The following is a 16,683-nucleotide window of genomic DNA, read 5'->3' as shown; positions in this document are numbered from 1 at the left end:
ACGTGGATAGCTTAATGTTGTAGAAAAGTGTGTCATATATATATATATATATATATATATATATATATATATATATATATATATATATATATATATATATATATATATATATATATATATATATATATATATATATATATATATATATATATATGACATCTTATTTACCATATAAGAATAACATATTAATATGCTATTTTAATATAATACATATGATGTCATTTATGTAAATAAGAAGTCAATAAGTTCTTATCAACCGGTTTAGCACATTGTTCACATACCATTTGAGTAATGAGGATGCATTTCAAAATGTTGGATCTTATTATAGGAAGTGCATATGATGCTTAGTGACAAATCATTTTAATTACTTGTAAGAATTGTTAAACTGAAAATAAAAGAAACAATTGTCACTTCAGGAAAAATATTTTAAAATGGATGATTTTAATTGACCGAAATAAATTATTTTGGTAGACTGTAAAAAAATTCCAAAATATAATGACTTTTATATATACGCCCTTAAAAAGACAATCAATTGGCAATATTGTTTAAGACTCCAATTGTTTATCTAAAAACTCACATATTATTTGAAATAAATTTAAGAGATTCTAACATGTAGAATTTCCATTTTGTAAAAGAACTTAATTATTTTGTTTCTAAATATATAAATTTAACATATTCAGCGAATAAGCAAAGAAATCGAATATGTGATGAAGATTGAGAGTTTAAGACGTGAAAACATAACGATTTTGTGGGATTTTATTCGAAGAGGATAGGAGAGCTCGACGTTAAAAACCAAACTTGCAAGTGGCGAGGGTTTGAGATGTGTTGCGACTTGGGGTTTGAGGCGTGTTTGTTTCTGACTACGCTTATTGTTTTTGCATGACTAACAAGTAAATCACATAAGCCTAAATAATATTATACAGTAGAAGCAATAAGAGCATGTTATTAATTATAGGCTTAAATGAGTTAACCGGGTTCACCCGAATCCAATTAAGAGAAATTTTATATACTCGAAACCCGACCCTGTACATATTACGGGTTGACCAAATAAACCCGATTTCAATTTTAGACCCGATTAAACCGGACCTTATTTGCCTTATTCACATTGAGGTCGGATCAGGTTAGTCGGGTTAGTCGGGTTTGAGTTTTTTTTTTTCACACCCCTAATTGCGGTCAAACATCTCAATATCTCATGATCATCAATATCAATTTTTTATTTTTTTTATTTTTTTTATTTTTTACCGTAGACCTAAGCTTTATTCATATTGCCCATCATAAACTTGTCCACTTTCAATACCGAAAATAAATATAACTAGGTACATGGTATAATACTTAATAAATCGATTGATAATTATACATGCTAATTACTTTAAATAATTAGTATTTCTCATCCCCACTCCAATTATTTTTCATTTTTGGGCCAGTGGGACCTTCTTCACCCAATACTTCATTTGGAAGGCCGCTAACAAATTTGTCAAAGGCACGTCTTATCACCCTTGGTAAAACACTCCTCACTTTCTTGATCTCCTTATTAATGTCGTAGCTTATTTTTGGACCCCATTTTCTACTATAGTTCAACCACGGTGGCTCAGCCACCAACGATCCCAAATATTCTGCTGCCACCACAACCGGCCTCACTCCGGTATCCATCACTTCATTGCCCTTGGCTGTATCATTTCGTATTCCTATCCCTCCACTTCCTTGTAAAACAAGCCCAGGTTTTGAGTAAAACGCATGGCCATGCAATGATGCGTAAGCCACAGGTTTATTTCCATTTTCAAATTCGATTTCTGAAGCATTAATCCATTGTCCTCCACTATGTTCTGAAAAGTAAACCTTTTTTAGCTCTCCATTATAGTTACTAACTCTTAATGTCAAATGCTCCCAATCACCAACATGTTCACCTATTTTCCCTAGGGAAACATTGATGATTTCCACTTTTGCCCTCGCTGGACCGTTAAACGGGTAGAACACCCACAAGGCTATATCAGTAAATGTTGCCCCAAACATCGGCTTTATGTGGAAATATGCACGAGCTTCTTCCAAATCACCTTTCTTGACCCTTTCTTTAGCTGGATTATCGATAGGGAGGTCTAACCAGTATGAATCATCATTCGAACCACCTTGAGGTAGGTTAGAGCCATTGGGTTCAATAAGGCTTGGTGTCGTCTCTTTGCCCTTTTCATACAACAAAGCTCCATTTTGAAAAAACCAACTGACTGAAGAGGGAAAGTACTCTTCATTTGGGTGAAAATACACCTTAGGTGAGTAAGTTTGAATCAATGCTTTAACTTGCGACAAATTCGGCATGGCCAAAAGGTTATTTTTGGTATTTCTCAAGCAATAAACGAGTGATACGTCATTTGGTGCACCACCATTTTGGACTACAAACGATCCAGTAGGCATACTAACCGCATTGATACCTCTATCTTTTGGTCTTGATTTAAATAGATTAAGATTGTTTGTGTTCATCTTCTTGTCTAAACCCCAAAGCCATTTATCAACTTCAACAGCGTCAGTGAAATCAGACCTGACACACCGAATCTTGTGAACAGAAGGCTTTTCTGGCGAGTTTGTGACAACATAACCAACGGCCTTGTACCCTTCAGGAGGAGTTGGCAACCAAATGTAGCCATTTCCACTATCTTGTTTTAGTTTATGAGACTCACTACTCCAAATAAGAGAATAATCTGTTGGCATAGCTAGTGCACTTGGTGAAGTCTCATTTGCGACACTTTTTCCAGCAAGAATCCATCCGAATAGAGGTTTGTTGTTGGTTTGGCTGTAGCATCCGAGCATAAAGAATCCTTCAGGTATTGAAGATGGTTCATAAAACGTTGCACCATGATTATCTGGTCCGCCTTCAAGAGTAGCCCAAATTTTGGTGAATGAAGAAACTTGACACACTTCTAAACCTCCTAGATCGATTGTTCCAGTTGCAAAACCATCGCCTATCATCATATATTTCAACATAAAATCATTAAGTTCATAACTTGTAATTAGTGATGGTTAACAGGCTTAGTTATCATGATGCATGTGTCACACAAGTTGACCCTTTTGCAACATTTTTTAAACAAAGAAGATGTACAAGTTTCAAGTATAAATGGATATGTACAAGTTTCAAGTACAAATGGATTTTATTGTCTGTATATCTAATAAGATATCATCATATATGTTTACATTATAGATGATGAATTGAACATTACCTGGAGGAAAGTTGGGTATTGATGAAGGAAGCTTGAATACGGATTCAATAGGCAAAGGCTTCAAAGGCTTCTTATCTTTCTTCAATATATTTGCAAATAAATTGGAGAACGGTCCCATGATTTTGGTATAAACGTGTTTCTTGGTTACGGAAAGTTTAATTGTACATGTAATTATATATATGTTATTTAGAAAACTAGAAGTTAAGAGAAATGTAAAAGAAATAAAAAGAGAAAGCAGGCTTTGCGTCTGGTGAAGTACATGGCGTGCAAGGTATCCATGTTACTAGCTTTAAGTGGTAAGTTAAGCCTTTAAAGGCTAAATCAACCCCATTTGGTATATAGAAATATCCTTATCATTCTTTTTCATGACTTGTTTATAATTTTCAAAAAGAGAATAATATCGTTGTCACAACACACAATCATCTTATCTTTGAGGGAATATCAAAACACCGCCGTTTTATATGCCGACTTTGGCTATATATGTGACATTGGAATACGATTAACGGGATTCTGCTTAAGTTGTTTGCAAGAAATGGAAGCAAAGACCATTGCTACTTTGTATTCATATATATATATATATATATATATATATATATATATATATATATATATATATATATATATATATATATATATATATATATATATATATATATATATATATATATATATATATATATATATATGTATGTGTTTTCTTGATTTGGAACGACGTATTATGATTAACTTAGGATAATTACTATGTTTCAAATATTTTCTTTTTATCAATATTGTTCCTATTTGGTTGTCCTGAATTGATGCCGGACGTTAATATTGGCATATTGCAAACATTTTCTGCCGATTTGTTTGGGGGGGGTTTTCTCTGTCTTTTTTCTGCTGTTTTGGATGAAGTGTTGGGTGGCTTTTTTATTTCTTCTTTTGAAATATAAGTTTCAGTTGTCGCATTTGTCCGATGCGTATATCTTATCATTATCACTACAACAAAAGTCTTTCCTAGTAACCACGTTTTAATGAGTACCTTTTTTGATCACTAACATATAATCACCATATATTAAGTCTTTTTTTTTTGGAACCGACAAATAATTTTATAAAAACAAGCAAACAACTCCAGCAAGGTGCTAGAAGGGAGAGAGTACAATACAGGAGAGAAGAAAAATTACATAATTGTAAAAGGACTAACACACCACTCTATCCAACTAATGTTGCATCGGTCTCTCCTATGCTTAATCCATGTAAACACAATGAATTTCACCGAATCTACTAGTCTGGGTGGCGTTGTTCTTTGTTTTTTAAAGATCCAATCACACCTAGCTTTCCAAATACTCCATGCAGTCCCATAACATATGCTAGTTAGAGTTTTTCTTTTCTTTGAACATGTACCCCATTGTGTTACATATTTCACCATTTCCTCAGCATTCTGAAATTGGAGATGTGGAATGTTGCACCAATAACCTACATATTCCCATACCTTTGATGCCAGTGGACACCGGAATAGTACGTGTGTCGTATCCTCCTCTTCCAACTCACAATAAAGGCATAAGACGGACATGAGCTGGATTCCATGTTAATGTTCTTAGAACACCATATATTAAGTCGTACATAAATTTTGGTAATGCTACGATTTTAATGACTAATATTATGGTAGTCATCGCTCACGGGTCATATATACTGTAGAATAAAATTAATATATATATATATATATATATATATATATATATATATATATATATATATATATATATATATAAATAATGGTCGCTCTATATTAGATGCTTAATGACTAAAAAAATTGTTACCGCTTTAAAGTCTGTGGACTGTTTGATTTTCTTTTTACTGAATAGTAAGAGGTTGCACTAAATCAATTAGTTTATAACCCGTGATAACCACGATTATAAAATTAATCAAACTTTCGTATTAAAAAATCAAAATTATTAATCAATCATTTTAAATAAATTATTACTTAAGAGATATTTTTTTAGTTATATAAAATTATAATCGTTGATTTAAATAAATACATGGAGTTATATCGTTTTATAATTTATATTAATTTTATTTTATTTTTTAATCCAATGTTATTAATTTAATATAATTAAAGAAAGAAATTTTAAAATTTGAAATTTAAAATGAAGAATCAATTATTAATTTAATAAAATTAGAGTGGGAAATTTAAAATTTAAAATTTGAAATGAATAATTAATATGTTGACAAGTGGCATTATAAATGATATATAACATTAATGAAGGGTTCTAATTGCATGACACTTGTCAATATGAGATTAAACATATTCTTTTATTAGAATAGGGAGATTTAGTTTCTTTGTTGGTTACTAAGTGAGAGACCCGTATATTATACGGGTTGATTTAAAAAAATATAAACATAAAACAATTTTTAATGTATAATTTTAAGATAAAAAAAGAAGAAATGTATTTAATGCAATTTAATATTATATATGTATATATATATATATATATATATATAATACTTTAATACTGTACATATATAAGTATATGACTTTAATTTTAAATATTGAAACAAACCAAAAATTGACAAGTGGATAATATTTATATAAAAAATACTATAAAATGACAAGTGTTAAAACTAATGAGAGATTGATATTTGTCAAAAAAAATCTTCATTTATTAAGGAGGATTGTCTATCTCACCTAGTCATTTAAAAAATAAAGCCAATTGGAAACTTTGATGGCCTTGCCATTTGCCAACTCTCGTTTCTCCTTCACTTAGCCAAATTCATGTCTCTCCTTCAAGTCCACCGGTCTGAAGTTAACACATCGTAGGATCCCCCTGTCGTCGACGCCGGCCTCCATCAACTCCTTTCCATTGTTTCAACAAGTTTTGTTGATGCGCTCGTACATTAAAAATTGATCTGATTTTGAAACAAGATTGGTGATAAACTCATACATAAGAAATCAAAGCATCGTATCAGAGCAACCACATCACTTGACACATTCTTGCCCTAGGTGATGTCCTATCTATGGATTCTTGCTTCCTATTGGGTATTCTTCATTTATGTCTAATTTATTGTTAGATTAGGGTTATTAATCTTTATTGATCGATGACTCTTTATCTCTTATTATTAATAGTATATATGTAAAACCAAAGTGTGTGCTAGTCTTTAGTGAGTAACAGCTGGCTGGCGAAACATGTTTTCACAATTAGTGTTCAGTTCTAGTTCATGATACATACTTTCTTAAAATTTTATGTGGTGGTTTTTATTCTTTTATTGATCTTTCTTTTCCTTATTACTTGTAAGGCTATAACGAATTGATTTGGTGGTTTGGTGGGGAGGTCGGTTATGATTTTAGTTGACAAGATTTTCCTTGGAAGTAGCTTGCATGTGTAACCAATGTACATTGCCAATATCTTTTGTTGTATATTGTTGCCCCAAACTCACTAATTTGCATGACTATTATGTATAGACTTTTTTTTCTTCATAAATATCCCTTTTTCTTACTTCAATGACTTGCTCGTTTATTTTAATGTTGCGATGACCAATGTTGCTTGAACATGCATGTTTGAAGTACCCTTGTTGGTAACCAAAAGGTAGTTGATGTGCAACGTTTATGGTCATCTTTTCAGATTTTATTCGTGTTGTGTTGCATTTTTTATAGCAACTAGTTTTCTTATGCTAGTCATTGAGACTTCTTGAATGATACAAGGAACGATAGTCATCCGCTAATGTTCCAATCAAATTAGAGTGTCGTTTTCCCTTGTTATCAAGGCTTTTCGTATGGTACAAGAAATGGAGTTGAGTTCTAATCAACTTTAAACTAGGTACTGGGACTTCTTGTATGGTACAAGAAATGGTAGTCATTTGTTGATGCTTCAATCAGGTTATGGTGCCGTTTTTGCTTTATGAGAAGTATTGATGTTTTCTTTTTGTGCTCATATTCCAATAAATTGCAAGTTCTTGGAGTGGTGTTCCAATCAACCTTAAACTAATCATTGAGACTCATTGTATGGTACAATCAATGGTAGTAATATGTTGACATTTCGATCAGGTTAGGGTGTCGTTTTCCAGTTAGGAGTAGTAATGATACTTGCTTTTTGTGCTCATATTGTGATAGATTGTTGGTTCTGAAAGGTCTCTTGTTTATTTTTGAAATTGTTTTTTGCCAAGTGTCTTTACATGTGAAATTTCCTTATATTTTTGATGTGTCAGCACCTAGAAACTGTTTCGCCATTCATTGTTTCCAGGATATATGATTTTTCTCTATTGGCTTCACTGACCCTGCATGATCCTTCCCAATTCGGTCATAGTTTTGAAAGATCTTATGCTCACGAGTCATTATAAAATAATATTTACTAATGGCATATGATCTTATAGAGTCAGAACTTATAGAAAGTTACTACTAACGAATTATTTATTAGAATAATTTTGATTACAAATAAATATAAACACTTGTATTTAATTGAAACCTTATTATTTTAGTCAAATAATATTTTGCCAACATATCGGGAATTATTGTTTCTATAAAATAATAATATTAAAAAAAACTAGTAAATATCATATGGTATAAATATTATAGTTATCTTCAATATTTGGGCACTTAGAGTAAACCATTTAGTTAGGAAGTAACTAGCTAGTTATGTATTATGTGAAAGACAATCCACTCCCTTGACTTTGTGCGTCAAAGTCACGGTAGAAGGAAGGAAGTAAGGGCATGCTTGTTGTCGTTCATCTTACACACCATATTTGACATAAAAAACACCATACTTTCATTTGTTATACGCTTGACCTTGTTATGTATTAGGATGTATAAAAGGAAGACATTATTAGCATGAAATGGTTGTTCTTTTGTTGATTTTCTCTTTATATGGGGATGCCAATTTCGTGGTTTTAAGCCCCGGTCCCTTTTGTTCTTTCTTGCAATTTGCTGCTTGAATTAAGGCTTCATAAGTTGCTTCTCTTTAAGGTTCATTTGGTATGAACTCTTAATGATTAAGAACAACTTCATTAACTCCCATCTCCCATGAGAATCAAAGTCTTCAAATGTTGTAACACTTTACCTTTTATGATTGATTTGATATTTCCTTTATTCCAAAGTGATCCTTGGTGGGTTAAAACGAATTTTAAATTTATTCTATGTTTTGTCTTCCATTGTCGTTATTAGCATTTTTGGAAAACTATTTTGAATAAAACCCAAAAATTGGTATCAAAGTCATTTTTACAAACTTGGTTAGATTATTATATTGTTTCGTATAATCTTTGTTTTTGGAAAGCAATGATGACGTTTTTTTTGTAAGAAAATTCACACATATTTTATATAACTCTATATTTTTTAGTTTAGTAACAAAAGTTTTCATGCATTTTTTGTCACCAAGTTGTCTTAGAAAAATAAAGTCTTGTTTTACAAAATTTTTAGTGTATATATATATATATATATATATATATATATATATATATATATATATATATATATATATATATATATATATATATATGATGTGTATAAACTAGTCATTGACCTCTTGTGACGTGCTTATGTTGATTTGTTAAAATTGTTGTAGTATATATTTATTCGTATTATATGTAATAACTAAATAGATAGTTTTCATTTTGTTTATTATTTTAAGTAATATATTAGTTTTAGAAATACTTTATTATTAGAAAAATATAACAAGAATGAAGATGGTGCCCATTTTGAAGAACAAAAGTTTATAAACTCGATTTTATTTAAGTTTTACAAACTTTATTAAATTATTTTTCTAAGCTTGCTATAACATGTTGAAGCTAGTGGGAGCATGAAGACATTAGAAGACTTTTTGGTCCCTTTATGTCCCTTAGTAATGGACTTGATATTTTTGTGATGGTTCGAAATATGTCAATAGTTTAAGGTAGGTTTATGCACATATATTTTGCAAGCTTGTGTTGTTTATTTTTATGTTGATATTATGTTATAATTGTTAAATTTAGATTTTAATTGCAAAATAATATTCTGAACATAAATAACATCACAAATAGTTTGGTTTTAATTGAATTTATCTTTTTTACATAAGATGGTAAAATAGTTCTAAAAAATGAGTTTTATTGTTTAAAACCAATAACAGTAAATTTCACGATAAAAATTATAAGTTTCAAATTTTGTCACTTGTATGTGCCAGTAGGATAATGGTCATGTGTTATCTTTTGATAACTGGGGTGTATTTGCGATTTCTATAACATAGTTATAGGCCAATTACAGAAGTTCTTCAAACTCGATGATTTAATCGGGAATCTGTTATGATAAAGTTCATCTAAGGAATAGAGATCTAATGCATAGATGAGATCAAACATGTGTATTAAACTTTGTTATTAGTGATCCCATAACACTATGAATTATATATTAGAATGTAATTGATACTTGATATCTATCTAGTTGAATTCAAAAAATATGATAAAGGTCACCTAATCATTTGTTTGTTTTGCAACTTGGATCCTAGACTTTAATAATTAATGTTTTTGAAATGAAACGGTATTAATTATTAATGATTTAAATATCCAAAATATTAAAATTTTAAGTTTATAGATGAAAACAAAATCCAATCTCATTATCATGCATCACGTTTCACTTGCTAAACTAATAACATTCTTAAAGGGTCTATTCTTAAACTACATGTTTTGAGAAGAAAACCTGAACATGATACCTATTGAAGGCCTCAATATGATGATATATATGTTTCTAAAATCATAATGGGAATATTTATTCTTGACTTTTAGGAAGTCTTGGTTAACTTAGATATATATCAGAAATTCTGATAGGTTAAGTAAATATTCCAACAATACAACGATATTTTAATTTGAGCCAATACAAACAATGGGAGAATGTAATGTTGAAAAGAATCAACCTGTGAGCTCTAATATGAAGTTAGTTTAAGGAAAGGACACCTTTAGGCCCAATAAATCCAAGAAGGCCCTTAAAGATGAATCTTGTTTCTTTTGTCAAGAAACATGACATTAGAAGAGCACTTGTCCCTCTTATTTGAGAAATACCGGTCGGGTCAGTAATTATAGTATCTGCTAGATATAACTTATAATTTTCATTTAAGAATCAATTACTTGATACTTAATACTAATATAATATTTGTAAATGTAGACAAATATTAAAAAAGAGTAAGCAGTTGAGTACAAACAAGTTGGAACTTCCCTCTCGGAGTTTAATTTATTATTTATTCTTACAACATAAAGTATTTCCTTTCTAATGAATGTGTAAGATTTAGCACAAGATACAAAATTAACTTGATTAAAACCTATAATCGTTGTAATTATCTTTTACATGTTAAAGTATAATTGTTAAATCTTTGTTAAAGTTTTTCCAAGAATACAGTTAAAATACAAACCAATAATACCATCTGAATCCTTAGTAATAATAAATGATGAATTAAACAATAGATATGGTTTACTTTCTAATCAGTAGAAATTATCTTCCTTTCTCATTTTCTTTTTGGATTATACCGTAATCACTATCACTGATACTTTTAATATATACACTAACTAATGAGTAGATAAAACACTTTATAAGATTAAGTATGGAAAGGCTCTATCCTTATCTTCGTTAATGTTTGCAGGATTTAAAACCTATGTTAGACTAAAGTTTCTAGACCGAAAATATACTAACTATATATTTGTAGAGTACTGTAAAAGGTTGCTTAGATTATTCTATACAAACCCACCAAGAATAATTTTTCTTATTACTTTGAAAGCTGATTTATTAGAAAGCAAGCTTCTAATGATAAATCAAGTGGGAGACAAATGGAACTTGTAGAAGCTCAAGAACCATAGCCTGATGTAACAACAATTGACACTAGTTTCAACAAAGAGATGTTGAAAAAGAATAAAAAATATTCATAAACACAAAATGTTTGGATATATGGTAAGAATCATATATAACATGAAAAATATGAAATCTCTCAGTGATGAGTTCTTGTTGATGGTTTTTGGCAAATCGATCAACTATGACAAATGATATATTAGATTTTAAACCTGATAAATAAGTTAGAGTCATGAACAATGATATGTAATCCTTTTAAAATAATCAAGTATGGGCTTTATTAAATTTCCTCCCTAAAAAAAGGCTAAATGGAGTAATTTATATATTTAGAAAGAATGCAAACATACATATTTATACACATTTGTCACAACTGTCATTTTTGCTAGGAAATTCTATTATCATGAAAACATCATCTATTGTAAGGCTTGTACTTTAAGTGAATATCATATTCTATGCTTAATCAAAACCATTCGTTTGAATTCAAAACTCTTGATTTAAAGTCAAAACCTAATACAATACATCGCATATGGATTGTAAACCCTAAAAACCCCAATTCAAGTTTGTTATGGACTAGGATCCCCTTATTGGGCCTAATGGACGAATAAATTTTCAATGTGACTATTTTGGTACTACGAACCCTAATTGGATTCCAAATGGACCACATTCATAAAACTTTAGCATTTTGGGCCATGTAGGCCTAAAATAATCCATTTTTATCTCTAATAGGTCTTGTTGGGCCATAAATGGTTCCATTTGCCCTAGTGGACCGTAAACCTTCTTAATGGCCCAATGGGCCGAAAAATGCTTGGAGCTTCAAAAAATTTCAAACAAGGCCAAGGTTAGGCCCAAATCATTTCATTCTTATTACTCTAGCCCAAATCTCGGCCCAACTCACATTTATACAAAAAAAAAAGATAAGAGATGAATTATCCTACCTTGACACATCATTGTTGCATGGTGGATTTCCATGCAACATCACCTCACAAAACTCTCTCTCTTTTCTTATTAATCTCGGCTTCAATCTCCCAACATACCACCTCCATTTTCTCATTTCAAACTACTTCCAAACACTCTCAAAGAACTTCCTCATCTTACTATAAAAGTTTCGAGATTTTGGGTGTGTTTCAAGAGGAGTTTTCATCAAAGATCATCATCCTTGGTAAGATCTCACAACCTAAATTGATTTGCTATATCTTTAAACTCAAATCACTCCTCTTACCACCTGAAATTCGTGATCATGCTCCCTAGAACTCATCAAGATTCGAAGATCACTTCAAGAAGCTAGCTAGAGTCATAACTTACACCACCTTCTTCTTATCTTCATCAAAACCAAAATCCAAACCCCAAAGTGAGTTCATACCCCTTATTTTCGGTTTTCATATGATTTGGGGGGGGGGGGGGGGAGAATACAAGTTGCTTTGTGTAGATCTATGTGTATATGCATGACTATGTCTGTTTTCCATGAATTATTTGGTGATTATGTGTTGATTACTTCATTAATCTAAAAATATGTTAAGAACTTGAAGTTTATCACTTGGATCTTCATAAGAACCTTGAGAAAAGTATGTTTTTATCACATATATTACATATAAACTTGTAGATCTGGGGATTATACACTTAAAATAGCAAAAATGAGTGTTGTGCTCAAAGATCTATAACTTATACTCAAAAATCAGCTTTTTGCAGGAAAGTTTTAGCCCAATCTCGAACTGTTTTGACGTAATATAAATGGAAGTATTTTTCAAAAATTTTTTACATGGATAAAGTTCAGATTTATACCTTTAAAATGACCACACTCATGTTTTGATACGACTTTTCTACAATTTTTGGCGAATTTTACAAAACTTCCTATCAGATTTGAAATAATTTCAGACTAGCCTGTGAAGGTGAGCAATTTCACACTTGCGAGAAGCCATTAAAAATTATGAGAAAAATTGTGAACAAAGTAGACAAAATTTCAAAACTTCTAGAATTTACGGATCCAAATTACGACTTACGATGATTTTTCTACAAATTTTCCAACAACTAGGTCAGAAAAGCCCAAAACCAGAAAATGTGTGTTTTCAAAAAAATCAAGCCAAAAATGATATCTTTGAAAAAAATGGGTTTAAAATGTTAATTTTACCACAAACTAGTCATCAACACAAGTTTTGAACAAAATGGAGACTAAAGTGTTATTTTTACAAAGATTGGGCCTTAATTGTAACTCTTTGGCTTATTGGGCCAAGAATGTCATTTTTACAAAAAGTGGGCTTTTACGATATTTTAGTGAACACATGAACCAAAACCAATGATAAACTAAGAAACGGATTAATTTGATCATTTTCTAGGTTATCGGGCCTTAGTGACCCATTTTTATGCGTGATAGGTCCTGTATACTATTTATATGTTTATTAGGCCTCATTGACCCATTAACATGTGCGACGAACCTTGGATACTATTTGTGTGCTATTTGGGCCTTAGTGACCCATTTTTATATGTGATAGGTCTTGTATACTATTTATATGTTTATTGGGCCTCATTGACCCATTAACATGTGCGACGAACCTTGGATACTATTTGTGTGCTATTTGGGCCTTAGTGACCCATTTTTATGTGTGATAGGTCCTGTATACTATTTATATGTTTATTGGGCCTCATTGACCCATTAACATGTGCGACGGACCTTGGATACTATTTGTATGCTATTTGGGCCTTAGTGACCCATTTTTATGTGTGATAGGTCCTGTATACTATTTATATGGATATTGGGCCTCATTGACCCATTAACATGTGCGACGGACCTTGGATACTATTTGTGTGCTATTTGGGCCTGTAAATACCTTACATGTGAAATGGGCCTTAGTTGTCCTTTCATATATATATATATATATATATATATATATATATATATATATATATATATATATTTGGGCCCATGTTATATAATCTTATTCCGATTGGGCCTTCAAATGATTTACATGTTTAGTGATGCCTTAGTAGTTCACTTACATGGTTCATTAGGCTTGGAATGAGTTTATACTTTTCTTCGCGTAAATTTGATTAAGGATCTAGTGAGTTATATTGGTTGGCACCTATTAAGTATACGACCGTAGCCTGTAGTTATAACCAGAGTCTCTTGGAGGGAGAGCGAGGATTTGTGTATAGATCTATACGGGGATGACACCCCACACCTGAGCTGTTCGCTACAGTTAGACTAACTTAGTCTAGGGTGACAAAAACCTTATAATCAAAAATCAAAACCGGCGTCCAACAACTACAAGACAGACGAAATTGTCATTATTTAGTATGGTTATGATGACTCACTTAGAGAAATTAACGTTATGAAGTTTACGGAAGACCATTCTCTTTTCTATTGGATTACTCGGAAACATTCCCGTACTGGTACTCAACCTCGAGGGTTGGTATGGCAGCTTTCTCTTTTACAGACAACATCGGGTTGTTTGGGAACATTCTCTTTACATGCTCTTTACATTCTCTCTACATTCTCTTTACCCTTTTTGTCAAATAAACAATAACATACATGCATTAATACAATATCTGACACAAACACACTAAACAGTTTGCAGAAAATATAGGATTTTCTGGTGGTTTTCAAAGATATACAAATCATTTTCACAAACATGCTTATGAACTCACCAACATTTTTATGTTTACCGTTTTTCAAAATAACTTGTACTCTCAGGAAACCGTTGAAGCAGGATGAACGAAAAAAACTAATGGATATTGTGTTATATTTTGTTTTATCTTACTCTTACTATTTTGACATTTAATATTCAAATACAATACTCGATGTAAACAATGAATGTTGTTATATTACATGTGTGATGATGATGATGTTATGTTTCGTTTATATTCACTTTAATGATATTTCAAGATGAAGTCACGCACAAGCCCCTAGACGTTTTTGTCGTTTGGTTCGTGGGTGTGACATCATTTTGCAAGATTTGTTGTTATAGGCTTTAATCATCTTAATGCCAATGACTATGAACAAACCTTTACTCAAGTAGCTATAACTAGATCAACATGACATTATTTATCATAACTACATATTCTGATTATGATATATGACAAATATATTTCAAGAAAACCTACTTTTCTTAATAGACACCTATTTGAAGATGTCAATGTAGCTTAGCCAGGAGGTTTTCTTTATCCCTACTATCCTAACATAATATGTAAGACTCAAGATCCATTTGTAGATATAATTCAAACATATTAAGGTTGGAATCGTCATTTTAATATGCAAATACAAGGTATGCTTTTGAATTACAATTAAGAAAATATATGTGTTTACTAAGAAATAGTGAGAGCAATAGTGATATTCCTAATCTAGTATGAATAAGACATACTTAATCATGGGAAACTACACTCTGACTATGTAAGGCCCTTTCGCCTTGACTTGGTACTAATTCTAAGATGAAAGACTTAAGAAAGATAAGATACATTCATGGATTGTAAAATCTAAAGAGATAGATAAAGAATAATGTTTATGATTTAAATCTTTATGCATAAGTTCACAATATCTTGAAAGAGATCAATATATTAGATTGCTTTGGAGGACTTGTGACATTTCCACATGGAACCATTTTGAGATTATCTTAAAAGGACCTAGCCATAGGATTCAACTAGATAAAATGATTTATATTATATTTTCCATAAAAAACGAGTTTATATTTATGCCATATTATGGACAAGACTACGTATATGATTAAGCTATGAACATATCATAAAATACCAATTTTACGGTTTTGCATGGCTATTAAGACCTTAGCATCCAAAACCCTAGCTTCTTTACCGATTAAGTCAATCTTAATCACGCATGGAAAGAAACTAATGTCCAAGATCACATTTTTATGACATAACACACCCTAAAACATCTAAAAGGACAACTCAAATGTCTTGGAGTATTCCATACTCATAAAGATCAAAATTGGGACAAAAGGTGCCAACATCAAGCTAAAACTAGATCTAAATGAAATACTCATCACAGATGGAGCTTTACCTCGAAAAGGTGCACATGGGAGTGTAGATGATGGATCCAAGGTCTTGAGGGAAATACCACAACCCCATGGTTTTCCGATCATCTCCAAAAGATCCAAAGTGGCACTACAAGGCTCTTTAAGCTTCACAAGTACTCACACACTTTAAGGTTTCAAAGTGAGAATTGAAGCTGGATTTAAGATAGTTCATGAAGCCATAAAGATGTTTAAATAGAGCTAAACCCTAAAAAAAATAGGATTTGCACCCTGGCTACGTACACCCAACATAATAACTGTATGCCCAACATATGCAAGTCATGGTCAAAATTATGAAATTTCCCATAGGGACCAAATTTGAAAAACAAGCACCAACCAAGGGTAAAATTGAAAATTACGTGGAAATTAAGATTTTATGACTTTCCCCCACTTGAACTAGACCTTGCCCTCGTATTCTGATACCACGAATAAATGTGGGTAATGCTCTTGCATCTCCGCCTCAGGCTCCAACGTCCATTCAGAACCTTTTCGATGCTGATATTGGACATTGATCAGAGTCACTTCTTTGTTGTGTAGAACCTTTCTAATCCATGATCACTACCGATCTCTCCACGTAATTTAGGTGATCATCAACCTGAACGTCATCTAGAGGAACAAATACATTGTCATCGACCACAAACTTCTGAAGTTTCGATACATAAAAAGTGTTGTGGACCTGGCTGAGCTCATC

At 31.4% G+C, this 16,683-nt stretch overlaps 1 protein-coding gene across 1 annotated transcript; it reads right to left on the bottom strand.

Annotated features, from left to right (window-relative positions):
• Positions 1 to 1,272: 1,272 nt before the first annotated feature.
• On the bottom strand, positions 1,273 to 3,384 carry LOC111880138 (hypothetical protein At1g04090). Its single transcript, XM_023876539.3, has 2 exons — positions 3,207 to 3,384; positions 1,273 to 2,951 (listed from the first exon to the last, which is right to left on the bottom strand). The coding sequence occupies exons 1-2, from the start codon at positions 3,322 to 3,324 to the stop codon at positions 1,378 to 1,380; spliced, it is 1,692 nt and encodes a 563-aa protein (XP_023732307.1). The 5' UTR covers positions 3,325 to 3,384; the 3' UTR covers positions 1,273 to 1,377.
• Between the last annotated feature and the right edge of the window lie 13,299 nt (positions 3,385 to 16,683).

This window comes from Lactuca sativa, chromosome 1, assembly GCF_002870075.4.
Source record: "Lactuca sativa cultivar Salinas chromosome 1, Lsat_Salinas_v11, whole genome shotgun sequence".
NCBI classification, from domain to species: domain Eukaryota; kingdom Viridiplantae; phylum Streptophyta; class Magnoliopsida; order Asterales; family Asteraceae; genus Lactuca; species Lactuca sativa.
Note: the sequence above shows the minus strand (reverse complement) of the source record. Positions and strands in the feature narration are given on the sequence as shown.